At 41.9% G+C, this 27691-nt stretch overlaps 1 protein-coding gene across 9 annotated transcripts in view; it reads right to left on the bottom strand.

The window, feature by feature from the left end:
• Positions 1–2340: 2340 nt before the first annotated feature.
• LOC135547286 (tensin-1-like) overlaps positions 2341–27691 on the bottom strand; it is a 293490-nt gene continuing 268139 nt past the window's right edge. For 8 of the 9 annotated variants that reach the window (XM_064976121.1, XM_064976126.1, XM_064976125.1 and 5 more), the window contains 12 exons: positions 23119–23296; positions 20993–22209; positions 17106–17192; positions 15580–15708; positions 13677–13772; positions 10684–10761; positions 10481–10552; positions 10315–10341; positions 9453–9621; positions 9145–9213; positions 7821–7850; positions 2341–5229 (listed from right to left, as the gene is read on the bottom strand). In XM_064976121.1, coding sequence (XP_064832193.1) covers positions 5088–5229; positions 7821–7850; positions 9145–9213; positions 9453–9621; positions 10315–10341; positions 10481–10552; positions 10684–10761; positions 13677–13772; positions 15580–15708; positions 17106–17192; positions 20993–22209; positions 23119–23296 — 2294 coding nt within the window. In that variant the 3' untranslated portion in view covers positions 2341–5087. The remainder of the gene's footprint in view (positions 5230–7820; positions 7851–9144; positions 9214–9452; positions 9622–10314; positions 10342–10480; positions 10553–10683; positions 10762–13676; positions 13773–15579; positions 15709–17105; positions 17193–20992; positions 22210–23118; positions 23297–27691) is intronic. The other variant, XM_064976124.1, reaches the window with a different exon arrangement.

The raw sequence follows: 27691 nt of genomic DNA, 5'->3' as shown, positions 1-27691 counted from the left end.
CTCCAATCAAGTTGTAGAAACATCTCGAGGATGATCAATGGAAACAAGATGAGCTCAATTTCAAGTCTCATATCAAAGGGTCTGAATACTTATGTAAATAAGGTATCTGTTTTATATTTTTCATAGATTTTTAAAAACATTTATGCTTTGTTATTATGGCGTATTGTGTTTCGGCTGCTGAGTTTTTTTAAATTTAATCAATTTTATAATAAGGCTGTAATGTACCAAATGTGGAAAAAGTCAAGGGGTCTGAATAGTTTCCGAAGGCACTGTATGAACAAAGATTTAATTTAACATAGTCTGCGTTAACATAGGCAGCCCAATTCTGACCTTTTTTCCACTACACATAGACCAGCCTTGGAGGCTGCAGGTGAAACTGCTAGCTTTGAGGCCCACCAGTCGTCAAGGCCTCTAAGTACACGGATCAGCTTGGAAGGAGCCTGCATTGTGTTAATTAGATTCAAAGATATATTTATCTCACCAGCCAGCTAAGTGTAACTTAGAGCTTGCTCAATGTTTTATAGAAAATAGGTAGCCACGCAGTTTGTAACTGTTGTAGCTGTGCTTGCTGCATCATATTGTTAAGATGAAAAACTTTGGCCCAAATAGCCAGCCATATGCAACTAGCTACCTAGCTATCTAGCAACCCAAGTTACCTCATTTGAAAAGATAACTAACCAGGAAAGCAGCTAGCTTGTCTAAATATAAGCTTGTATCATTTGGAATTAGTCTCTGCAAATAGTCTTTATCTCAGTGCTTTTGGACGCAAACCTTTTTTCAGCTGCATCAGTTGGGCACCACCGCATAAATGATCTAAAAATGGGTCTTGCTGTCCCTCTGTCTGCAATTTGAGTTTGATTGGCTGATGGTAAAGAATGGGCGCAAGGCACCTGTACCGCTTGTGCACTGATTCCTGGATGGTAGCTAGCAGCTGATTCCTAGATGGTAGCTAGCAGCTGATTCCTGGATGGTAGCTAGCAGCTGATTCCTGGATGGTAGCTAGCAGCTGATTCCTGGATGGTAGCTATCAGCTGATTCCTGGATGGTAGCTAGCAGCTGATTCCTGGATGGTAGCTAGCAGCTGATTCCTGGATGGTAGCTAGCAGCTGATTCCTGGATGGTAGCTAGCAGCTGATTCCTGGATGGTAGCTAGCAGCTGATTCCTGGATGGTAGCTAGCAGCTGATTCCGGTGTTTGACCACCCTCACAGAAAAAACACAAACCACAGGAATGTCTCATGTGATCACGTGTAATCTTCTTTTGACGTTAATGTGATAACGTGTCAACATTTTAAAAGGAATATGAGAAAACATAATCTCATGTGGGATAAATGTGACAACATAGGGAAGCAACATTTCTAAATGTGATACAATGAAAACTTTTCAATATTTCACATTTCTTTTCAACTTTCACATTAAACTTCAAATTTGATTTAGACGTGAAAAAGTAGTTATGTATAGCGTAGAGAATTATTGTACCATCTAAACTGCTGTGAAATACATTTTCATTAAGCCAAAATACTGTATTTTCAGCTGTTTGACGCTGGTGTCCAAAACCGAATGTAAAAAACCCATAGTTTGGTAAAGCATTTCTATTTCATTTGTTGTTGTTGTTGCGAAACTTGCATTCAATTACCACAAAAGGATTTATAACAAACTTTTTTCTGTCAACCCTGTTAATTTATTTGGCACTTAATAGGCACTTACTATAGTACATTTTTGTATGTTAAAATGGGAATGCCCTTTGAACCCTTGTTTTTTTATTAAGTTGAACATGTGCTCTCTATGACAGAATGTCTAGTAAACGTGTGCTCTGTAGTACGCGTTTTTAGTTTAGTTTACTCTAATAACCTTGTTGCTGTCTGATTTGAATTTGATTGGCTGATAGGAAAGAATGGGCTGCATGGTATATGACGAAGTGACGCGTACGATGTACTTATTAGGACATACATATTAGGACATACATCTGATGGGCTCCTGAGTGGCTCAGTAGTCTAAGCCATTGCATGTCATTGCTAGAGGTGTCACTACAGACCCTGGTTTGATTCCAAGCTGTATCACAACCGGCTGTGATTGGGAGCCCTGTAGGGCAGCACACAATTGGACTGGCTGGGGTAGGCTGTCATTGTAAATAACAATTTGTTCTTAACTGACTTGCCTAGTTAAAAAAAATTTACATAGGTAAAACATAGCTATTTTCTGGGTCCTATGTAAGCAGTAATTGTGAGTGTGTGAACAAAGGTCAGAAGTTAGTATTACTCTTTCATATGAACAGACATCCTAAATGTGAATAGACATTAGACAAGCACATAACATTCCCAAGTATGCTTTAAACATGGAGTGATTTGTATTACTTTTTAATGTGTTTTTTTCTTCTCGGAAACAATAAAAGCCATACTGTAAAGTAAATCAAAATACATAAGGTTCTGTACAGGCATAGTAGCACATTCACACATTAAGTCTAGGCTATTTCCTCAAAGTGGGCACACATACATCAAAGCAGACGTCTTACACAATTGGTTTTCGTTGACAAACATTCATTTTGTGGTAGAGGGTGATTTACTCCACAACCATTTATCACAGGTTGATCATATACACAAATGCAGAATCTACCATGTTTCTTGCCACATATATTGGTACAGTTGTGACTATCAACACAATAAATACGATTCAGTTCAAACGGAGGGATTCTCAGTGAAGAGGAGTGAATAGTTGAACAAGCAAAGAAGCCACGGGAGAAGACAGTTGAGCTTGAACAGAATACCTAGTTGATACAAAACATTGAGTTAAAAGAAGTGGACTGAACATGCAAACTATTTCTGTGTATTTTGACATGACAGAATCCCATTTATAAGTGCTACGTATTAATTGTTTTACTGGAGTATATTTGACCATTGAGTTACGGCTACCCTGCTCCAAACATAATTGAATTGAAGGACATTCACAAAATAAAAACGGCAAAATATTGACCTAATATTTGGGCATAAAAGTCTTCCTGATTAAGTAAATAATCATTTAAACTCTGCACTGCCCATTTGAGTATTGCTTGTCTACTGAAGGTCATTGCTGAAATCACAGTTGAAACTCTACAGTTAAAACACAATGGGTAGTCAAAATGTGTTTTACCACATGAGGGCAGTAGGCCCTATGTAACAAAATGTGGAATTGCTCAGGAAAATATTTCTGGTGGTGATTTACTAATAAACCTGTGATGTTAGATTGAGGATGTAATCAAGGAAGTAATATTTAGCCTCTAAACCTTCTGAGAACATACACAGCAAGTCTGTTTACATGAAGTAGTCATTTCAATCATCTCACTGTTTTGCCAACTACAAATGGGTATTGATATTTCACATGAAAATATTTAAGTGTTTAACTCTGACCATTCCATTTTAGGCTGTTTCATTTGGACATGAGAGTAAAATGTCGTCTCCATTTAAGATGAATCCATGACTTTTGCAACAAAGAACTTCCCTAGCCGCTCTTTCTCCCAACTAACAAAGGACGTTTCCTACAAAGACAAAGTAATGCAGTGGCAAAACATACTCAAAACAACAATGACAAGCTTTAAAATGCATACACTTCACACCATATATATTTTGATGCACTTTCAGTAATCTTGATGTAGACTATACAATATATGTATACAAGTAATATGAGTTAACATAGAGCGACAGAGCAAAAAAATAAATATTTTGTTGAAGTTTTATATATATCTATATATGTATATTTATATGTATATAGCTTACTTGTGGGTATGATGTGGGTGTTACAAGTTTGACAGGCTGATGTGTAGGGATAGTGGCCTTTCTCGATCTAGACTAAGATGGTTGCAAGGGTAGAATATCTGCAAACTTCCAAAGGAGAAGAGAGAGAGAGCTTGATGCTGTAGCAGTAACAACCTGGACATGACCTCTCATTGCCCAAACCCGTCCGCCATTCAAAAATCAGCAGTGAACTCTGTTCTTCCATGATGCTCATACATGCACAGAGAGGAGTGGCAGTTTTTCAATGTTAATCAATGTTAAACACACAAAGGGTAACCATTCAGCCTAACCAACATTTCTCCATAGAGGGGTGCATTGCAGGTTGGTCTAGAAGTAGGGTAACAGCAGATTTCAGCTACCAAAGATATTATGGGGTTAAAATACCACTGTATAGGTGAATAGTTGGACTGAACTGGACAAGCTTCTATCCATCCTCCATCCGTTAAACAGAAGAGGGAAAAATAACAATGGAAGTTGGAGGAGAACAGTGTGTTTGCCCACTACAAATTTGGTCTGTATGTAGAAGAGAGCATATATGCTTCTTTCTTTCTCTTTCCATGTTTTATTACAGAAAGCAAAAAAACAAAACAAAACAAAAAAACAACATTTCAGGCCCCAAGTCATCCACGCCTTACCCAGAAAGCACTCCGTGATATTTACATTAACTCAACTCACCAGCATGCAAAAATGTCCTGGAATACGCTTTGCGAAGAAGGCAAAGATGCAAACTCTTTAAGAATAACATACAAACAGTATCAGTACTTGTATATAGAAAGAAAATTAAAATGTTTTTTTTTTTTGATTAATACTTATTTTTTTACAAAATAGAATTTCCAACAGACCTTCCGACAGTGGAATACTCACCCCTGGCTACTTAAAAAAATCTTTGGTTGACCAGTCCAAACGCCTGATAGCTTAACACTTCTACGTTACACAACCTTACTTCTTCTTCTCTTTTTTTAACGAACCATGCTCACTGGCATCATCATTGACATAAATGTATCCTTCCTGTTCTTGTGTTACCCTGCTAGAGAGATCACAATGGCCCCCCAAAGCCAACATCCCACATAGCCACAACCACAAACTGCACTTCCTCTATCCCCCTAGTTAGTGCCACACAGGAGTCCTTCCAAGAAGAACACACACGTGTGTAAACACCACGAGCACTCACAAGTAAAAGACAAGATCAGAAGGAAAGAGGTGACACATAAGATCAGAACAAAATAATACAAACAAAATCCAAAATAGAACATACATTTCCTCCGTGGTTAAAAAAAACAACAATAAAAAAAAAAAAAACAGGGGTCGTCAAAAGTTCAGCTCATTGTTTCTGCGAGCCGATCATCACCTTGGAAACAAAGTTCACGATAGCGCTGGCGGGCTGATCGGGGTCCATCTCGGCAAAGAGGTGACTGACGTTGTCGGTTGTGCTTCCTTGCTTCCGAGCCACAAACCCAAAGAACCTAAAAAGAGAAGGCAAACTGTCAATGGGTCTCCTCCAATCAGTATCTTCTGTTTGGCTCGTTCTGAGTCTGAGAGGACTGGATTGGTGAAATGAATCTGTAGGACATTATATGAATCATATATGGAAAGTGTGTGCGTGTGCACCAAATGGGTTTGAACTCTGGTTGTCTTCACATCACAAAACTGTGTTAGCCCACTGAGCTAAAGCCTATTACTTCAGGCCTTAGGCAAGTTAACTCATCACTCAAGCATGGTCCACCCACTTCCATTATCATTAATGCTTTTCTGTATACATTTAGAGATATTGTTACGCTCCATTTTTGTTTTTTCCATCTCTATAGTTATGTGGTCAATCTCTAGGGGGTAAAGACACACCATGCCACTGTTATCATTTTTACTTATATACTGCATTGAAGTAACCAGGGCCTGAAACAAACTTTTTAGTCTAGGAGCCAGTGATGTAGCCATATTCTCAGGGTATATTCAACCCACCTTCATCAATTCAGAGAAGATTTTGAGAAATGTCTTAAACTGAATAAGAAGGTACTTTACATTCTACATGCATCTGAAATCAACATTTTGGACCCACAGCCAGTGTTGCTGATTTACCAGCCACTCAGATAGCTTTTGTCTGGAGCGACACTACTGGTCAAAAGCTTTAGAACACCTACTCATTCAAGGGTTTTTATTAAATTTTTACTTTTGTCTACATAGAATAGAATAATGGTAAAGACATCAAAACTATGAAATAACACATATAGACTTATGTAGTAAGCAAAAAAGTGTTCAAAATACATTCTTCTTTGCAACAATTCGACCATGATTCAGGCAGTCTCCCCTGAACAGTTGATCTTGAGATATAGTGCCTTGCGAAAGTATTCGGCCCCCTTGAACTTTGCGACCTTTTGCCACATTTCAGGCTTCAAACATAAAGATATAAAACTGTATTTTTTTGTGAAGAATCAACAAACAGTGGGACATAATCATGAAGTGGAACGACATTTATTGGATATTTCAAACTTTTTTAACAAATCAAAAACTGAAAAATTGGGCGTGCAAAATTATTCAGCCCCCTTAAGTTAATACTTTGTAGCGCCACCTTTTGCTGCGATTACAGCTGTAAGTCGCTTGGGGTATGTCTCTATCAGTTTTGCACATCGAGAGACTGAAATATTTTCCCATTCCTCCTTGCAAAACAGCTCGAGCTCAGTGAGGTTGGATGGAGAGCATTTGTGAACAGCAGTTTTCAGTTCTTTCAGTATGTCTGTTACATGACCTCTGAAGGATTTATATGGGCTGCAATTTCTGAGGCTGGTAACTCTAATGAACTTATCCTCTGCAGCAGAGGTAACTCTGGGTCTTCCATTCCAGTGGCGGTCCTCACGAGAGCCAGTTTCATCATAGTGCTTGATGGTTTTTGCAACTGCACTTGAAGAAACTTTCAGAGTTCTTTCAAATTTCCGAATTGACTGAATCTCATGTCTTAAAGTAATGATGGATTGTAATTTCCCTTTGCTTATTTGAGCTGTTCTTGCCATAATATGGACTTGGTCTTTTACCAAATTGGGCTATTTTCTGTATAACCTTGTCACAACACAACTGATTGGCTTAAGAAGGAAATAAATTCCACAAATTAACTTTTAAGAAGGCACACCTGTTAATTGAAATGCATTCCATGTGACTACCTCATGAAGCTGGTTGAGAGAATGCCAATAGTGTGCAAAGCTGTCGTCAAGGCAAAGGGTGGCTATTTGAAGAATCTCAAATATAACATATTTAGATTTTTTCCCCACTTTTTTTGGTTACTACATGATTTCTTAGATATTATTTCATAGTTTTAATGTCTACACTATTATTCTACAATGTAGAAAACAGTAAAAATAACGAAAAACCCTGGAATGAGTAGGTGTTCTAAAACCTTTGAACGGTAGTGTATTTTGCTTGCCCTGGCTGTAAACGACAAATGTCTTATATTAATGATTATGATATTGTCATAGTGTTTGTCTACTTGATATACTGTCTTTAGAGACAAAGGAGTTTAATCCAATTGTGCCCTAAGTCTCATAACAGTAAATCCATAGGAACTATGATACCGGAGTTTAAAACCTCAAACCATGACATGTTAAACTCTAAAGGTGTGACTGCCAACGCTTGGTTTTGTTGGCATAACCTGCCCAGTCACTTATCCATCCATCTATTCCTCCTCTCTGAATCATTAGTGCGGTACCTACAACCTTTCTTGTTTCCCCTCATATCATGGCTGAGCTCCAAAATATCGCCTTTCATTTGGCGCAGGTCAAGAACTGATGGTAAGTCTGTCTGAGTGAAATGTTTCTCCCAAAGACCATGGAGGTCAAGCTAAACAACTGATCTACCTATCCCTAGTTCTAACCAGTGAAAACCATCCTCGGACAACTAACTGAAAGTATCAAGCACCTCCACCGGTTAGCTAGTTTGCTTAACTTTCTTCAGTGGCAAACGTTGCTCTGTAACTCTCAGTCAAAGTGGTTGGGCTATAAACAGTATATGCAACTACAGAAATAAATATACTAGGTTTAGGTGTATGGTACTCAGGTGCATGTATACTTACTTGGCTGTGCCCCCTTCAGGTTTGTTCCACCTGGAGAGAGAGAAATAAACAGTATTCTATCAGGTAACATTTTGTATGATGTATTCATGACATAATATTATGAGGTCAAAGGCCCCATTCATTTAAAACAACAGAGATTGCTGCTTTTCGATTATTGCCCGCGTACATGGGTGTGTGTGTGTGTGTGTGTTTGTATGTGTGTGGACAGCATTAGTGTGCTGGAGCTCAGTTTATACAACGGGTGGGTCTAATGATGAATGATGATTGGTTAAAACCGCATTCCAGCCGGTGTCTATTTCACAAGTTACCACCGGCTAAATCTATGACATTAAATTGCCTATTTACTCCGTTCCATCTGACGGCCCAATCCCCTGTCTCATCAGCCCAGCCAGGCAATTTAGAAACTTGATATCCACTATAAAAAGCATCTAGACATTATCTCACATTTCTTTTAGTTTTCAGCAGCGGGAGATTTGTATAAACCTTGCTGTCTGTATCTCTGACATCTGCAACATTGTTTCAATATTCAAATTCCATCTACAGCTGTCTCGTAGTAATGAAGGTAGGGGTCGGGAGTTGGGACGAGACAGACAGGCAGGCAGCATTTCCCAGCCAGTCAAAATCATGAATCAGCTGGCATCATTTTTATGGATGTATATACAAAGTAATGTCAATTGAAAAAGGTCAAACGAAACGAAGTCGAGCTAGTTTGCAGCTTCAATTTGAAGTTATTGTGAACAACAGTGTCCTGACGAAAGAACACATTTTCCTTGACAGGCGAACTCATTAGCTCATTGTTATGGATGTATCCAAATAAATGCCACTAGAAAACTGCTTAAACAAATGCAAATGATGCTACTTTGTTGTTATTCTGGCTGCACTGTTTGACGTGTCTGTAAGTTAGCCGTAGTTGGCTAGCTAGCAAGCAAGGTATAAGAACGTTTCCAGACAGTATGGCAATAGAACATTTAATACGAACGACTGGATCTCGTCCATAGATACAAAACAAATAGACTGAACGACTGGGTCATTTGACCATCCGGCTTGGGTAGCAACTATAGATTTGTGTCGGGACGATCTGTGGATGGATGAAATAGTATGAATAATTTCATTGACATATTTTCTTTAAAAACATTATTTTAATCATTACTTGAATATGCTGGTAACCCTTTGCATAAAAGTGATAATGCCATCAAAGCCAGTGTTTTGAGGATATATTGGCATGGTTTGCCGGCCCATAACTTCAACTCGAGCCTAACAACACCCATGCCAATATATCCTCCAAACACCGGCTTCGAGTGCATTGTCACTTAAGTGGACTCACTTTCTCTCCTGAGGGTCGATATCACAAAATGTGACAGTGTTGATGGGGTAGTGGCGCCGGAAGAAAAGCCTGTAGGGAAAAACTATGTTTCAGCACATTGCAAAATAGCAATTCATAGGCTACTGCGTAACTAGCTACTACAACGCAATTCGGATTGAGCAGCGGCATAAATTGTAACCCTCGGTCAGAGTGAGCTCTATCTGGTAGTTCGTTTGAAATATGTTTTATTGTTGGGCAGAATTACAAATTCAATATACACTCGTGGTTATTCTCTATTTCATACACAAATGCCTGTGCATCCTACTCACTTCCTCTGGTTGTCGGTCAGGGTGATGCCTTGGGCCGACACCTTGAAGTGCACGATGGTGGCGGTGGGCGGGGACACGGCTGCCACCGTCTCCGAGATGGCCTTGGCAACGGCCTGAGGTCCCGTCAGAGACTCCATGTCCACCGAGTTGATGTACAGCACATTGCATGCTGGGAAAAGAAGAGAGAGGTGTAGCCAATCAGCACAGTGCATTTCACACTGGAAAGAGGCGAGAAGTGATGCCATGGGCTTTCTGGTTCTTCAATGATACAACAGATATGGGTTTTGTTGTATTGTTTTCTGTTGTGAAGTGACATGAGCAATAGTTTACAATTGTTTCAGTTATAGGATTTATCATGTATGCTTATGATCAGAGAAACATGATAGAATCTATTACAAAACTCCATTCATCAGTGCATACTATGTCGCACAGCAGTTTAATGCAAAAAAAGCAATAGTACATTCTTGACATTTTTCAATGCAGTTAAGGGAATCATTTCATACATGGAAACAAGACATATATCACATTGGTATTAGTGGGTTTATAGTTCTGCAACTCAGCAGATATAAAAATAAAAAAAAGACATCTGTATTTCCATGCAACACATTTCCATTGCTCTAAGGACGGCACATGCATTCTGGGACAAGGCTGGGGGGAAAAAAGACATCGGACAGAAAAGCTGGACAGGTGCATTGTTGTTGTCTATTAGATGGAGAAAGAGACAAACACACGGGCGCGCCCACGCACACTCATGCACAGACTTCTGAGGTAGACATCAGGGATCTGGGCTAGAATGCAGCAGTCAGGGACCAACAGTCACATATCAGGAAGACAAATTCAAACGAAAGGACACAGGGTTTACCATGGGAGTCAGCAGGGGCCCTCTGCCCTATAGTGACACAGAGGTGATGTCACCAGTGGGGGGAGAACAGTGGTTCAGATTATGGTCACAACAAATAAAGTCATTTTGATTATCTTTCTGTTACGTAATGCTCAGCAAAACTGCTGACTGAGATATTGCTTCTTACCGGCTCCTTGTTTGAGGAGTTCAGCTGCTGGGTTGGTTGGTGTGGCAATATCCGGCACATCCTCGTGGATATCTGAAACGCAGCAGAAGCAGATTCTGCAGAAATTCCTCACACCACACTGTTGTATGTATCCATGTACATAGTCATTCAAGAATACACGCACGCACACACACACACACACACACACACTCTCCTGGCCTCACCTCTGGTAGGTATGACCAGTTTACAGGGCAGGGCCTGTGGAGTCATGGCGTGCTGGTACACCAGAGCGGACAGACAACCTAGAGAGACACCAACACAAAGAGATATTAGTATTAGCCGTGCCAACAGGACAAAGATTCTATAAAGATTACATATCCTGATCCAGACATGTAGATCACACACCCTGGACCCACACTTTCACACACACCCCATTCCCACACTCACACACTCCTCATAGCAACACTTTCACTCACCCCACACCCACACTCCCACACCCATGGTGCATTTCCACTATGGATTTCCCCCAGTGTTATTAACTCCACGGCCCAGCTCCTGGGACTCACAGGGCCATGCTCCTGGGACAGTGGACCTGCTCTGACTTGGTGCCAACGAAAGGCTGTTGGGGCATTTTAGGTGGCATTTACATACAGGTAACAATCGCTAATTGTGAAAATGGGTTCATACCTTCCGACGTTTAACACCTTCCCACAACTGTTTTAATTAAGCAGAGGTTGTTGATTCTGCTCTTCACAAGTCCTCACTCTCAGCCCTAGCTATGGAAACACTATTTCCTTAGTATAACATCAGGGTGTATATTGTAACACTTGTGTTACAGTCAAAAATCAGCAACAGTGTCTAATTTAACCCCACATCCCTCCCTTTAGAAAATTATCTGTCACGACGTGGCCCTTTTGAGCAGCTGTTCGTGTTAAAAGCATTAGCATAGTTAGCATAATGTAGTTATCAACTGTATTACAGTGAATCCTCTCTTTGTCTACCAAGCCGTCATATCGGCTTATCCCACTAGGGACTTTCAGTGTATTATGTCAGTAACCAATGCTAGGGCTGCTAGGGTTCGTGCAGATATCCAATGATTTGTGACATTCAGAATATGACTGATGAGGTAATAATACATGAATAAGTGATTGTAATCGATAAGATATGAAAATATCTGAAGAATTATATTCGGGAAATTGTAACTCTATAAACAGTTTCCTGTGGTGCCCCTACTTCCTAGTTAATTACTATTCCGTGATTCGTTGATTTACGGAATATTTACACATGGAGAATTTCATTGATAATATACAGTCTTCACATTTAATGACGGCAAACGCTATGACAAATTCAATAAGTAGTCTAGAGGATAAGGTTACTTCAAGGGGCCCATTTTTAGACTGATGCTGGCTGACTTGTTAAGTCATCCCTAAATGTGTGCTTGGGCCAGTAGCCATCTTCCTGTGGTTCTCAGTAAGAGGAGTCTAACATACACATGCATACAGTATTTCATATCTAGATTTGACACTGTGAAAATTGCCTTCATTTAACAACAGCTCAGATGTGGGAGGGAAGGTCGCTAGCTACCAGCTCTGGGTTCAAATACTATTTGAAATAACTGCCACTGCAGGCAGGCAAATTAAAACGTATTTTAAAGATTTCAAATAGTATTTGAACCCTGGTCTGGAGCTAGCTAGTCTCCCCCGCACCTTCTCAAGATGATCTTACACAATGCTCCCGTAGCCGCATGCTCTGCAGCTTACGTACGCCACCCAGCCCTATGTTATCATACTTTTTTTGATCTTGCTATCATCCTTTTGCACCCGAAGGATGGGGGGAGGGGAAGCCTTGTCATTATGCTGATAACTCCTTCCAGCCCCTCATTTATACACATGCAGTGGTGTAAAATACTTTAAAGTACTATTTACGTATTTTGGGGGGGTATCTGTCCTTTACTATTTTTTTTAACTTTTACTTTACTACATTCCTAAAGACAATACTGTACTTTTTACTCCATACATTTTCCCTGACACCCAAAAGTACATTTTTGACAGGAAAATGGTCCAATTCACACACTTATCAAGAGAACATCCCTGGTCTTCCCTACTGCCTCTGACCTGGTGGACTCACTAAACACAAATGCTTCATTTGTAAATGATGTCTGAGTGTTGTAGTGTGCCCTTGGTTATCTGTCAATAAAAAACATTGTGTGTTCTGGTTTGCATAATATAAGGAATTTGAAATGATTTATACTTTCACTTTTGATACTTAAGTACATTTGAGCAATTCCATTTACTTTTGATACACAAGTATACTTAAAGCCAAATACTTTTAGACTTTTACTCAAGGAGTATTTTTACTGGGTGACTTTCCGATTTACTTGAGTCATTTTCTATTACGGTATCTTTACTTTTACTCAAGTATGACATTTGAGTACGTTTTCCACCACTGTACACATGCAAACACACACACACACACACACACACACACACACACGGAATGTGGTCTGCGGATTAAATTAGAGGGGGATACATTTGAACCATACTAAATTACTTTAACTGATCCCATACTATAATTAGGATTACACATGATGGGCTGGGAGAACGGATACTCTTTCAAAGGCTGGGACACGGGGAGCACAGAGGGGATCAGAGTCATTAGACCAACACAGCCAAGAGTAAGAGTTAGTCACCCCAACCACATCATGAACCTCATGTCTGGAGCGCACTCCTCCCCCGTTACACAATCTGAGAAAAGAGCCATGTTGTTGTCAGAAGGACCGGTTCTGATAGGTCTGAAAAAAAATTCTATCAACGTTCTTGAATCCTTCTGTCCTCTCAAAGCGAGGAGAGTATTGGGGGAGAATATCCGTGCAGAAGAAGAACCTTGAATCTCCTCCTCCAATGCTCTCCTCTCTTCCCTCTGTGTGCGTGTGCACATAGCCGCGGGTAATAGGGGTTCTGAGGGTGCTGTAGCACCCCTTGAAAGATAGGAATACAAATTATAAAAAAAATTGGGGAAAAAATAATTTTGTTCATCAAAGTAGTGCACTGGGCCTTTACTATACCTGTATTAGCAGACCCATGTAGCTGACCTCCATGTAGCTGACCATCGTGTAGCTGACCATCAACAAAATAAATCACAGCACCCGCACCCCCAAACTACTTACTGCAGCTATGCGCATGCATATGTGTGTGTGTAGGGGTTAAAGGTGACTCACCAAAGTAAGGCTCGTTGGGACATCCCTTCAGCTTCACTCCCTTAGGACTTGTCTCAATCAGGAAGTGCCTCACCAGCTCATTAGTGTTGTCACCAGCTACAGGGGCCCCCGAAGGGAAAAACAATATAGGGAGCACAAAAGAACAACACACCGGTGAGCCCATTTAGGTATTATATATTATAGTTTTTATATAGGCAATGGCTTCCTTCTGTACCCCACCTGACATCAGGCCAAAACAGAGACCAAAATATGATTTTTAATGGAATGTTCTAGGATGAGCTAAGTGGCTAGTTAATATTGGTCTCTTGGCAGAAAAATAAACTGTGCTTACAACATTCTCCTCCCTTCGTGTGCGTGTGTGTCCGTGCATGCACTGTATTGACGTAGAACATTCTCTTCCCTTTGTGTGCACACACACAAAAGGAGGTTTACTCAAGGGTTCTTTGGGAAAGGTGATGGTTCTAGGTGTAACCATAATGACTTTAGCTCATCAATGGTTCTTTACAGTTCACAAAAGGGTTATTTGCTCTTTTAATGATAATTAAAACGTAGGGGAGGTGGCTCACTAGAATATTTTGGGGCGTGGTTTGCGCTCAGACCTTTTTTATGCAACCGTGAGTAAAAGTGTCATTCCAGTTTATCTAATGTGTTATGTTATCAAACATTATGGCCAGTGATGGTGTCTTGTGAAAGACTGAGAACAGTTGTGTCAATTGAACGGTTCACTAAATCAATCAGTTGTGCTAAAATTCTCTCCTCCCGGACTACCAGCTGTGCCAGAGGTACAGTGGCTCACTTGATTCAACGTGTCAATTAACACAATAACACCTACGGAATTTTAACATTATAATATGGCCCACCAGAATATAAAACCCTATATGGTTCTTCAAAAGTATCTAAAACAAACTTTTCAGATTGAGAGATGTTCTTTAAAGAACCATTCTCCATAAAGGTTCTATATATCTGTAACTCTAGCGGAACCCTTTTTTGGTGCTATATATAACCTTTTTAAATAGTTCTTTATAGAATCTTACGAAAGGGTTATTTATAGCACCATAATTGTTCCATTTAGAACCTTATGAGCATGGTTCTTTACAGAACCTTCAAAAAAAGTGTTCTATACAGCACCAAAAAGGGTTCTGCTATGGTTACAAGCCAAATAGCCCCTATCTGGTACTATTAAGAACCATTATGTGTGTGTGTGTGTGTGTGTGTGTGTGTGTGTGTGTGTGTGTGTGTGTGTGTGTGTGTGTGTGTGTGTGTGTGTGTGTGTGTGTGTGTGTGTGTGTGTGTGTGTGAGTGTGTGAGTGTGTGCGCGCACAGGAAGACGTGCGTAGAGGAGACATTCCAATCCACTCCCAGTTACCCCTGTTCTTCTAGGTGTTATTGGAAACATCCCAGGCACCTCATACCTTAATGACAGTACTAAGACCCAGGGTATATGTTTAGCAGTGCTGATCGACTGTACAGCCAGACTCTGCTGGAGTAACGATATGCTTTCATCGGGCCCCTCAGAAACACATGATCCACTTCAGAGTTTGTTGATCGATTGATTTAATACGTGAGAGTATGTGAACGTCATACAAAATGTGATTGTTCTTTGTATGATTTCACTGTGGACTGTATGTGTGCTTGTGTGTGTGTCTCCTTATATGTAGGGCCACAAGATGACACAACATCACAGAGGTGTAGAGGGCTAATATAATTTTCCATCAGCAATTACAGGTACAGTATATGAAAGCTGGAGCCCAGTTGGTGATCCAGTACATTTTACGTTTGAGTAATTTAGCAGACGCTCTTATCCAGAGCTATTTAAAGTTAGTGCATTCATCTTAAAACAGCTAGGTGAGACAACCACATATCACACTCATGTGTTCATAACAAGTGGGAAACTTGGAAGTACCTTTCTTGGTCTGCTGTACAGTGGGAGGAGGAGAGGCCACTTTCATGGCCAGGCCATAGGCCCCTCGGAAGGAGTGACTGTCCCGAATGACAAAGGCCCCGGGCTCTCTCTCTCTCAGCAGGCTGATGGCTGCAATACACAATAGTACATGATTCAATAAAATAACACTTTATGTATCCCCTCAGGGGAAAGTAAGGAAGTATTGCCAGATCATACATTCCTTTGGATATAACACAGAGAGGAGAAGAAACAAGGACAAGGAAGAGGCAAGGAGAGGTCTTTGGGGGAGAGAGGGAGGGGTGAAAAATGATTCTGAAGAGGTGAAACGGGGAGGGTTGAAGGAGGAGGAGAAATAAAGGGATAGGTAGGATAGACATGGAAGATGGGGAGAGGGAGAAGGAGGAGAGTGAGAGTCGGAAGGGAATGAGGAGGAAACTTTCCTTGAAAGGAAGGAAGAACTTTTGTGATCCCATATTTCAATGTAACTACGGGGGGTGGAGTTATTAGCTGTTGTCTTGTTCAACAAAACAACATGTATTGCATCTATAACATGCAATTCTATGTATCCCTATATGTCAAAATATGACATTTCATAGACTCTGTAAGTAAGATAGATATACATTACATGCAGATGTTCCCTAGCCACTTAGATTAATGGAGTACATATGGTGTGTGTGTGTGTGTGTGTGTGTGTGTGTGTGTGTGTGTGTGTGTGTGTGTGTGTGTGTGTGTGTGTGTGTGTGTGTGTGTGTGTGTGTGTGTGTGTGTGTGTGATGTCATCGCAGCGGAGCATGTGCTTGTGTTTAAGGCTATCTCCATTGACATTTTATTCATTTAGCAGACGTTCCATCCCAGATGATCTAATCCAATAAGAGAGTGTGAGCAGAAGCAGATGTAGGGGCCAACAGCAGTGACATCACAGTGAAACATACAGCAGAAGAGAACAGAATAGGGTCATTTAGGACATCTGTGTGTGGAGAGGATGTGTCAGAAAAATCCAAAAGGGTTTACATCAGACACACATCCTAACTCTCTCCTGGTTACTAAATAAATAACATTCGCGGCCACATTTGAGCTTAAATAGGTCTTATGCTAGAAGAACAACTAGTGGGATAACCAAGGTAACTGTTCCGTGACAAGCTAGTATCTACACTCTTAGAAAAAAAGTTGCTATCTAGAACCTAAAAGAGTTCTAGATAACCCTTTAAAGAACCAGTTTTAGTTCGAGGTAAACCGTTTAGGTTCTAGGTAGAACGCTTTCCACAGAGGGTTCTACATGGAACCCAAAAGAGTTCTACCTGAAACAAAAAAGGGTTCTACCTGGAACCAATAAGGGCTCTCATATGGGGGACAGCTGAAGAACCCTTTCGGACCCTTTTTTCTAGGAGTGTAGTACATACCATTACACAGCAGTTACTACTTAATACTCAAATTTTTTCCTATTTTCTTGGGAAACTGAATTATCATAAAACCTACTGTATGTGTTACCTTTAATCTCTTCCCTCTATGACAAGAGGCACAATTACCTTGTTCACGGGAGATGTCAGGCTTGTACCAGAACTTGGAAGTGTCCTGAACAAACTTTACATTCAGCCTGGTCTCGGGACTCCCGTCTAAGAGAAGAAAGAACGAGTTGTGTTGAAACCATGTGTAGATTTAACCAAAATCATTTAGCCATTTCACCATGTGAATAGAGGTATGTTTATATGATACTTTGTAAATGCTGCATGTCACATTACATTGAATCAAGTCCAAAGTCTCAGTACTCTTATTTATTTATTTTTACCTTTATTTAAACAGGTTTGACTCGTTGAGATGAAAATAATTTTTTCAAGAAAGACCTGGACAAAGACAGCAGCAGTGATGCTTCGTGAGGGTCATCCTGACCAAGACCAGATAATCCAATCTACATATCAACTGGACTTCCAAACAGTACATTAACAGCTCCTGATTGTGTAGAGATTAGCGAATCAGCGCTATTATCAAGTTAGCTCTTAGCGTCAACCCTCGCAAACATGCCAGTATCTGTACCTCTCACAAAAACACAGGTATCTGTATCTGTGACCATATTAGTAGTTGCTGTTTTAACTCTTCTCCCAGTATACTCCAGAATGGAGCTTTGAAACCACTGCAGATGCAGAAATGGCTGCCAACCAAGGCTCTGGGCCAGATTCCAGTTCTATCTGAACCTAGCATCTGGGACTGGCTGGGCTGCCTGGGAGATGCATTCAGTCCTTCATCTGCTCTGCAATGTGTTTACGGAGAAAGTAAGTGTGTCCAACTTATAAACCGCCTGCTCAGCTAAAACCATGCAAGTATGACCGCATTCACTTTACCTCTCTATACTTATGCTGGCTCTACTCACTTCGTCTGCTTTCACAGAAAGATGTGTGTATGAAAACAGATGTATGTACATTGTACTTAAACATTTAGGTACTAGCGCAATTATAGTTTAGGTATGCATTGTTACATATGTACTGTCAAAGAATATACACGTTTGTGGTTTGCACAAGTTTCATAAGCAATGAATTTGTAAAATAAATATATACACTACCTTTCAAAAGTTTGTGGTCACTTAGAAATGTCCTTGTTTTAGAAAGAAAAGCACAGTTTTGTCCATTAAAATAAAATAAAAATGATCAGAAATACAGTGTAGACATTGTTAGTGTTGTAATGCTCCAGATACTCAACTAGCCTAAAGGACAGTTTTATTGCTTCTTTAATCAGCACAACCGTTTTCAGTTCTGCAATGATAATTACAAAATAGTTTTCTAATGACCAATTAGCCTTTTAAAATTATCAACTTGGATGGGCTAACAGAACGTGACATTGGAACACATGATGATTGATGATAATAGGTCTCTGTACGCCTATATATATATTACATTAAAAACCTGCCGTTTCCAGCTACAATAGTCATTTACAACATTAACAATGTCTACACTGCATTTCTGATCAATTTGATGTTATTTTAATGTTTTTTTTAATGTTGCTTTTCTTTCAAAAACAAGGACATTTCTAAGTGACCCCAAACTTTTGACCGGTAGTGTAAATTGTGGCTAAACACATATCATACGTTTACCCTATAAATATAGTTACTGAGAAGGTAAAAATCAGCTTATTAAGTTGTTATTATCATGCAGTTTCACGTTAATTAACCGCTTTAAAGAATATACAGTGCCCTCTGTAATTGTTGGGACAGTGAGGCATTTTATCTTCTTTTAGCTCTATACTCCAAAAGTTTGGATTTGAAATCAAACAATGACTATCAGGTTAAAGTGCAGACTGTCAGCTTTAATTTGAGGGTATATCGGGTGAACCGTTTAGAAATTACAGCACTTTTTGTACATAGTCCCCCCCATTTTAAGGGAGCAAAAGTATTGGGACTAATTGACTTACATGTCTATTAAAATAGTAAACATTTAAGTATTTGGTCCCATATTCATAGCACACAATGATTTATTACATCAAGCTTTGTTGGATGCATTTGCTGTTTGTTTTGGTTGTGTTTCAGAAGATTTTGTGCCCAATAGAAATACTAAATGTTTTACTACGTGTATACCCATACACAGTACCAGTCAAAAGTTTGGACACACCTACTCATTCAAGGGTTTTTCTAAATTTGTACTATTTTCAACATTGTAGAATAATAGTGAAGACATCCAAACTCTGAAATAACACATATGGAATCATGTAGTAACCAAAAAAGTGTCAAACAAATCAAAATATATTTTAGATTCTTCAAAGAAGCTGCTCTTTGCCTTGATGACAACTTTGCACACTCCTGGCATTCTCTCAACCAGCTTCCCCTGGAATGATTTTCCAACAGTCTTGAAGCACTTCCTTCATACGCTGAGCACTAGTTGACTGCTTTCCCAAACCATCTCAATTGGGTTGAGGTCAGGTGATTGTGGAGGCCAGGTCATCTGATGCAGCACTCCACCCTCCTTCTTGGTCAAATAGCCCTTACACAGCCTGGAGGTGTGTTGGGTCATTGTCCTGTTGAAAAACGAATGATAGTCCTACTAAGCGCAAACCAGATGGGATGGCATATCGCTACAGAATGTGTTGTAGCCATGCTGGTGCCTTGAATTCTAAATAAATCACAGACAGTGTCACCAGCAAAGCACCCCCACACCATCACACCTCCTTCTCCATGCTTCAAAGATGGAACCACACTTGCAGAAATCATCTGTTCACCTACTCTGCATCTCACAAAGACAAGGTGTTTGGAACCAAAAATATCAAATTTGGACTCATCAGACCAAAGGACAGATTTCCATCGGTCTAATGTCCATTGCTCGTGTTTCTTGGCCCAAGGAATTCTCTTCTTCTTACTGGTGTCCTTTAGTAGTGGTTTCTTTGTAGCAATTTGACCATGAAGGCCTGATTCACACAGTCTCATCTGAACAGCTGATGTTGAGATGTGTCTGTTGAACTCTGTGAAGCATTATTTGGGCTGTAATTTCTGAGGCTGTTAACTCTTCTTTTCCTGTGGCGATCCTCATGAGAGCCAATTTCATCACAGCGCGTTATGCTTTTTGTAACTGCACTTGAAGAAACCTTCAAAGTTCTTGACATTTTCCGGATTGACTGACCTTCACATCTTAAAGTAATGACGGACGGTTGTTTATCTTTCCTTATTTGAGCTGTTCTTAACATAATATGGACTTGGTCTTTTACCAAACAGGGCTACGTTCTGTATACCACCCCTACTTTGTCACAACACAACTGATTGGCTCAAATGCATTTAGAAGTAAAGAAATTCCACAAATAAACTTTTAACAAGTCACACCTGTTAATTGAAATGTATTCCAGATGACTACCTCATGAAGCTGGTTGGGAGAATGCCAAGAGTGTGCAAAGCTGTCATCAAGGCAAAGGGTGGCTACTTTGAAGAATCTCAAATATAACACAATTTAATTTGTTTTACACTTTTTGGTTACTACATGATTCCATATGTATTGTTTCATAGGTTTGATGTCTGCACTATTATTCTACAATGTAGAAAATAGTACAAATAAATAAATACCCTGGAATGAGTAGGTGTATCCAAACCTTTGACTGGTACTGTATGTGAATTTGTCCCAATACTTTTGGGGGGACTATGTACAAAAAGTGCTGTAATTTCTAAACGGTTAGCCCAATATGGATGAAAATACCCTAAAATGAAAGCTGTCAGTCTGCACTTTAACCTTATGTCATTGTTTGATTTCAAATCCAAACTTTTGGAGTATAGAGTCAAAAGAAGAAACAAATGTCTTACTGTCCCAATAATTACGGAGTGCACTGTATCATCCTTGAGAATACACTGATCTTCACTTCCTGTTTCGCTGGGGATGTCAGTGCTAGTTGGGGTGCTCTTTGCTACAGCAGTAGCTAAGTTTTAAGAGGGTTTTCAAGGTGGTCTTACCAGACATGTTAAACTTGGAGAAGTCGGGCAGTGTTTGAAAGTAGCTGGTGCTGGGTGTGCTCCCTCCACTCGACATAGGTGAGGACATTTTCCCGTTCAGCGTCCCATAAGAGAGCCCCCCGTTGGGCCTCTCCCCGCTCGACATGCGCCTCTTCTCTGGCAGCTGGGGTTGAGCCTGCGCCGGGGGGGCCGGGCTGCCCTGCCTTAGCCCCATCATCATCCCCCCGTCCAGGTAGCCCGCAGGGGAGAGGGGGAAGGAGGGCGTGGAGGGTGGGTGGTATCCTGAGGAGCTGCTCTGTCGGGAAAGGGTGCCGTGCCTCTCGTCCGGGGTGGTGTAGCCGCTACTATGCAACATAGGGTGTCGGTCCAGACTGGGACTGCATTGTGACATCTGGCCGAGGGACTGGTGGTGGTCCAGCACCGGACTATTACCACTGCCCTGCTGGTGGGTGAGGGACGGCTGTCGACTCAGCACCGGACTGCTCTGGATACAGCTCTGGATAGGCTGGCTGTAGGTGAGGGAGGGCTGGCGGCTGAGCACGGGGCTGCCCTGGGAGGCCAGCGTCAAGGATGGTTGTCGGCTCAGGACAGGGCTCCTCTGGGGCATGGAGGGCTGTCGACTCAGCACTGGGCTGGACTGTGTCCCCTTGGACACACACGGGTTATAGTGGTGGCGGCCCAACACAGGACTTCCCGTCATTACCATCCCAGGGATCCCAAACTCCACAAAGCCATTGGCAGGAGAGGGATGGTGGCCCATGACAGGGCTGCCGTGATTGGTGGGCTGGTGCCGATGTTGGAGAGAGGGGCTGTTGGAGTCATGATGCAGTGTGTGGAGACTTCCTGATCCTGGCGAGGGGTGGGCAGCCAAAGGGATTTCCCGGGGGGATACCTCCGGCTGGGCCTGGGGAGGGCTGGGGTCAGTGGAGATGTAGCTCCCAATGAGGCCATTGGGACCTAGGTAGGAGGGCGTGGTGGTTGGGGAGCACAGGAAGGACAGGTTGGCTGAGTTGGAGCTCAGGTAGGAGGGGGTAGGGGTACCCTGGGCTTGAAGGAAGGGAGATGGGGTTCCCAGGGCCTGGAGGTAGGGCTTGGGAGTAGCGACGGAGGTGGGAGTGGGGGTGGGGGACGCGCCCTCAGAAGGCTGGGAACGGAACCCGGAGTCACTGGCCGCTTGCGAGGGGATGTTTCCACTGCTGTCAGCCAATTGGTGCTCTCTGAGGGAGAAAGAGAGATAGACACTCAAACACAGTGTATGGAAATAATAAATGCAGTATTAACACCTATGGATCCCTTGCTATCTGTAAACATGTAGTATATTTCAGGAATACTGGTTCCTTACCAATGTCATGTAGTGTAACCAGTGTATGTTGAATGTCATTTAATACACACTCATTGACCAATTTATTAGGTACACCCATGAAGTACGGTTTGGATCCCCCACTGCCTCCAGAAGAGCCTGAATACTTTGGGGAATGGAAACATTGCTCAATTGGTTTAAAGGGAGCTAACGTGTGCCAGGAAAACATACTCCACACAATTACACTACCGCCACCAGCCTGTCGCATTGACACCAGGCATGATATGACCATGGCCTCATTCTGCTTACGCCAAATCCTGATTCTCCCATCAGCATGATGCAACAGGAACCGGGATTTGTCAGACCAGGCAATGATTTTCCACCCCTTAATAGTCCAGTTTTGTTGATTGCGAGCCCACTTGAGCCAATTCTTCTTGTTTTTAGCTGAAAGGAGTGGAACTGCGGGTTTTTGCCCACAGGACTGCTGCCGACTGGATGTTTTTTGTTTGTCGCACCATTCTCGGTAAACCCTAGACACTGCCGTGAGTGGAAAGCCCAGGAGGCCGGCCGTTTCTGAGATAATGGAACCGGTGCACCTGGCACCAACGATCATACCACGCTCAAAGTCGCTTAAGTCACACGTTTTGCCCATTTTAACATTCAATCGAACAGTAACGGAATGCCTCGTTGCCGGTCTGCCTGCGTTATATAGCAAGCCAGTGTCACGTGACTCACTGTCTGTAGGAGCGAACCATTTTCGTGAACGAGCGTACCTAATAAATTGGCAATTGAGTGTATGTATTAATGTTGTTTGCTTCGTACTCACCCCTCTGAGCTGTGGATTGGGCTGCTGCTAGACAGTGGGGGGTTGAAGGTCGGGGCAGGGTCAGTGGTCGTCTGTCTGGCCAAGATCTCTCTTGGAGGGGTGAGGGTCACAGGAGACCCTGGTGGTCCCCCACCGGCCACCGCTGATCTGGCCACCGACTCCACGTAGCTCCGCGGCTCTGAAGAGATACAGAGTTGGCCATTAAGTGTGATTTAATTTCAGTGTGTACTGTCGTGAAGGTAAAGTTGTCTTCACAGGATGGCTGCACTTTCCCCCTAAACAGTGACAATTCTGTTCTTGTGAACATGCCATTATCTATCAAATGTGTTTTCTTCACTGAATTCAGGAGTAGTGAGTTGTTTGGGTATCAAGATGTACTGTACTTTGGGTATACACTGAAATATTATTGACATATTATTACTGACATATTATATCTTTAATATAATATTTAAACTCCTACAAATGGGACTATAGAGTTCAGAGTTAAGCAGTCCCGTGAACCTACGAAGCAACAATAGGCTTTAGGCTGTCGTTAAATTATTCCTCCTTCATTGAAATGATCATATTCAAGTCATCAGCTGCAGCCCATCAACCAAACTGCAGCATCTTCACCGTTTCCCCATCAGGAGCTTGTCAACAGTGTGTTCGTCAAACAGACCTGCTTTTATGTACTCAGAGACATGTTCTATTGCCTCCTCGACATTCCAATGATGTCCACAAGAGCCTATCAATAGCACAGTCTGCTAGATCTGAAACCCAAGCTAGACAAGAATCTTCTGGAGGGAACAGTATTGCCCACAATAATGACTCCATGGCACATACAGTGACTGAATGGAGCAAGAGGGATGGTGACCATAACAGCAATGAGCAAACACAATACGGACCAAAGAAATGGAGAAAAAGTGCATCGTTGTAAGGAATTGTAAAGTCTCAATTGCAAAGTAACACCTGAAATGGGTGGAGGACAGTTGGATGGGAGAAGAGGGAAAAAAAGAGTGAGGCTCTGCGGTTGTCTATGACAAGGGTTCTCTGGGGAAGTTTAAAAAAAAATGCTTGATGATTGAGCAATGTTCTTACCTTCCTCGCCCTCACTATTGTCAGCGTCTGAGGCGCCGTGACGGACGGAATTCAATGAAAAAAAGTGAAACAAGGAGTCAAGAACAGGAAGAGAGAGATAAAGGGAGGGAAGAAAGGAATGAGAAGGGAGGAAGAGGATGATAAGTAGTGTACAGTAGCCAGAGAAGGGAGGGGAGGAAAAGAGGTTCATGGGAGAAAGAAAGAAGACAAAGTATGATGATGTGATAGATGGTGTAGAGAGGGAAGACAATTTGTCAAAGTTATATTCAAGCATCTGTAGTTTAACTACAAGTGTGTGTGTGTGCGTGTGTGTGTGTGTGTGTGTGTGTGTGTGTGTGTGTGTGTGTGTGTGTGTGTGTGTGTGTGTGTGTGTGTGTGTGTGTGTGTGTGTGTGTGTGTGTGTGTGTGTGTGTGTGTGTGTGTGTGTGTATCAGAGCTGGAATAGTCAGCGCAGAAGGAACTACTGAGCAGTGGGGTCCACATTTCGTGAGCCAAGTCAAACATCCCTCCGAGAGCCCAAGCACCTCATCCAGTAATGAGATATTATTGCTCCTGCCTCCGCTAGAACCAAACACTCCATAAAGGCTTAGAGGAGACAATAAAAAAGAGCGCATGTTCAAAGGAGTCATTTGTTGAAATTATATTTCTGGGGGCTCTCTCACATTTAGCCTGTCGGCTGTGTAAATATGGGACTCGTCGCTTTGAAGACTGGATTAACATGCAACCCTATGAAGGTGAGCCATAAATCAAGCTTTCATTCACATTCCTAGGTCACTAAAATCAACCCCAATATAACCACATATGATACAAAAACACTGCTCAAATTACAAGCACTGGTGATCTCACAGGTGAACTGTTTCACAGAAAATGTATCTCAAGCTAAAGCTAGGTTGCTATGCTAGCCTTTCTAGCCCTCAATGGAATGGTGCTAGCTAGCCACACTCTCTAGATTTAGCCCTATGCTAACAACCGTTGAGGCCTCAAGGGAGTAGCACTATGCTAGTAGATGCTATGTTTACATTTTAGCACTATATATACAAATGTATGTGGACACCTCTTCAAATTAATGTATTCAGCTATTTCAGCCACTTATTGTATTCAGCTATTTCAGCCACACATGCAATCTCCATAGACAAACATTGGCAGTAGAAGGGCCTTACTGAAGAGCTCAGTGGCTTTCAACATGGCACCGACATAGGATGCCACCTTTCCAACAAGTCAGTTCATAACATTTCTGCCCTGCTAGAGCTGCCCCGATCAAATGTAAGTGCTGTTATTGTGAAGTGGAAACGTCTAGGAGCAACAACGTCTCCGTCGCGAAGTGGTAGACCACACAAGCTCAGAGGATGGGACCGCTGAAGTGCGTAGCGCATAAAAATAATTTGTCCTCGGTTGCAACACTACCTACTGAGATCCAAACTGCCTCTGGAAGCAAGAGAGGATGCCAGGAGAACGCTACCTGCCCCAAAGCAAAGCATCCCCCAAACACAGATTTCTCCGTTGGACTGCCAGATAGTGAAGCGTGATTCATCACTCTAGAGAACCCATTACCAATACTCCAGAGTCTAATGGCGGCAAGGTTTACACCACTCCAGCCGACACTTGGCGATCTTAGGCTTGTGTGTGGCGGCTCGGCCATGGAAACCCATTTCATGAAGCTCTCGACGAAGAGTTATTGTGCTGACGTTGCTTCCAGAGGCAGTTTAGAATTCAGTGGTTCAGGCTAGATGATTCTGTGCTTCCAACTCTGTGGCAACAGTTTGGGGAAATCCCTTTCCTGTTTCAGCATGACAATGCCCCCCTGCACAAAGCACTGGACTAACTTGACTGGCCTGCACAGAACCCTGACCTCAACCCCATCAAACACCTTTTGGATGAATTGAAATGCCAACTGTGAGGCATTTTTTTGTTGAACTTGATTTAACTATGCAAGTCAGTTAAGAACAAATTCTTATTTACAATGACTGCCTACCGGGGAACAGTGGGTTAACTGCCTTGTTCAGGGGCAGAACGACAGATTTTTTTTTACCTTGTCAACTCAGGGACTCGATCCAGCAATCTTTCGGTTACTGGCTCAACACTCTAACCACTAGGCTACCTGCCACCCCAACATCAGTGCTCGACCTCAATAATGTTTGTGGCTGAATGTAAGCAAATCACCCGCAGCAATGTACCAACATTTAGGGGAAAGCCTTCCCAGAAGACAGGTAGCTGTTATAGCAGCAAAGGGGGGACCAATTACATATTAATGCCCATGATTTTGGAATGAGATGTTTGACGAAGCAGTGTCCACATACTTTTGGTCATGTAGCATATGTATGTAGCACAATATTATCCGAAAAAAAAACATTATTCTTATACATGCATTGGATAAAGCGTCTGCTAAATGGCATATATATTATTAGTATACACTGAAAAAATATATAAACAAAACGATTTCAAAGATTTTACGAGTTCATACACGGAAATCAGTAAATTCACTGGGCCCTAATGACTGGAAATATGCATCTGTTGGTCACAGATACCTTTAAAAAAGGCTGTTGATCAGGCTGTTGATTGTGGCCTGTGGAACTGGAACACGCTGGCGTACGCATAGATCCAGAGCATCCCAAAAATGCTCAATGGATGACATGTTTAGTGAGTATGCAAGCCATGGAAGAACTGGGACATTTTCAGCTTCCAGGAGTTGTGTACAGATCCTTGCATTATCATGCTGAAACATGAGGTGATGGCGGTGGATGAATGGTACGACAATGTGCCTCAGGATCTCGTCACGGTATCTCTGTGCATTGAAATTGTCATCGATAATATGCAATCCCGTTCGCTGCCGTAGCTTATGCCTGCCCATACCATATCCCCACCCCACCATGGGGGCACTTTGTTCACAACGCTGACATCAGCAAACCGCTCACCCACAAGCTGTCTGCCATGTACAGTTGAAACCGGGATTAATCCGTGAAGAGCACACTTCTCCAGTGTGCCAGTGGCCGTCGAAGGTCAGTATTTGCCCACTGAAGTTGGTTATGACGCCAAACTTCAGTCATGTCATGACCTTGGTGAGGACGACGAGCACACAGATTAGCTTTCCTGAAATGGTTTCTGTCAGTTTGTGCAGAAATTTGTTGGAGGCGGCTTATGGTAGAGAAATTAACATGAAATTCTTTGGCAACAGCTCTGGTGGACATTCCAGCAATCAGCATGCCAATTGCATGCTCCCTCAAAATATGATACATCTGTGGCATTGTGTTGTGTGACAAAACTTCACATTTTAGAGTAGACTTTTATGTCCCCAGCACTGTGTAATGATCATGCAGTTTAATCATCTTTTTACTATGCTACACCTGTCAGGTGGATGGATTATCTTGGCAAAAATAAATGCTCGCTAATAGGGACGTAAACACATTTGTGCAGCACTGTCACGGCTGGCTGAAGGACTGGACCAAGGTGCAGCATGGTAAGCGTACATTTTTACGTTATTTAAAAATGACGCCGACAA

This window comes from Oncorhynchus masou, chromosome 10, assembly GCF_036934945.1.
Source record: "Oncorhynchus masou masou isolate Uvic2021 chromosome 10, UVic_Omas_1.1, whole genome shotgun sequence".
Lineage (NCBI taxonomy): Eukaryota > Metazoa > Chordata > Actinopteri > Salmoniformes > Salmonidae > Oncorhynchus > Oncorhynchus masou.
The sequence above is the reverse complement of the archived record's forward strand: the minus strand, read 5'-3'. Positions and strand labels throughout refer to the sequence as shown.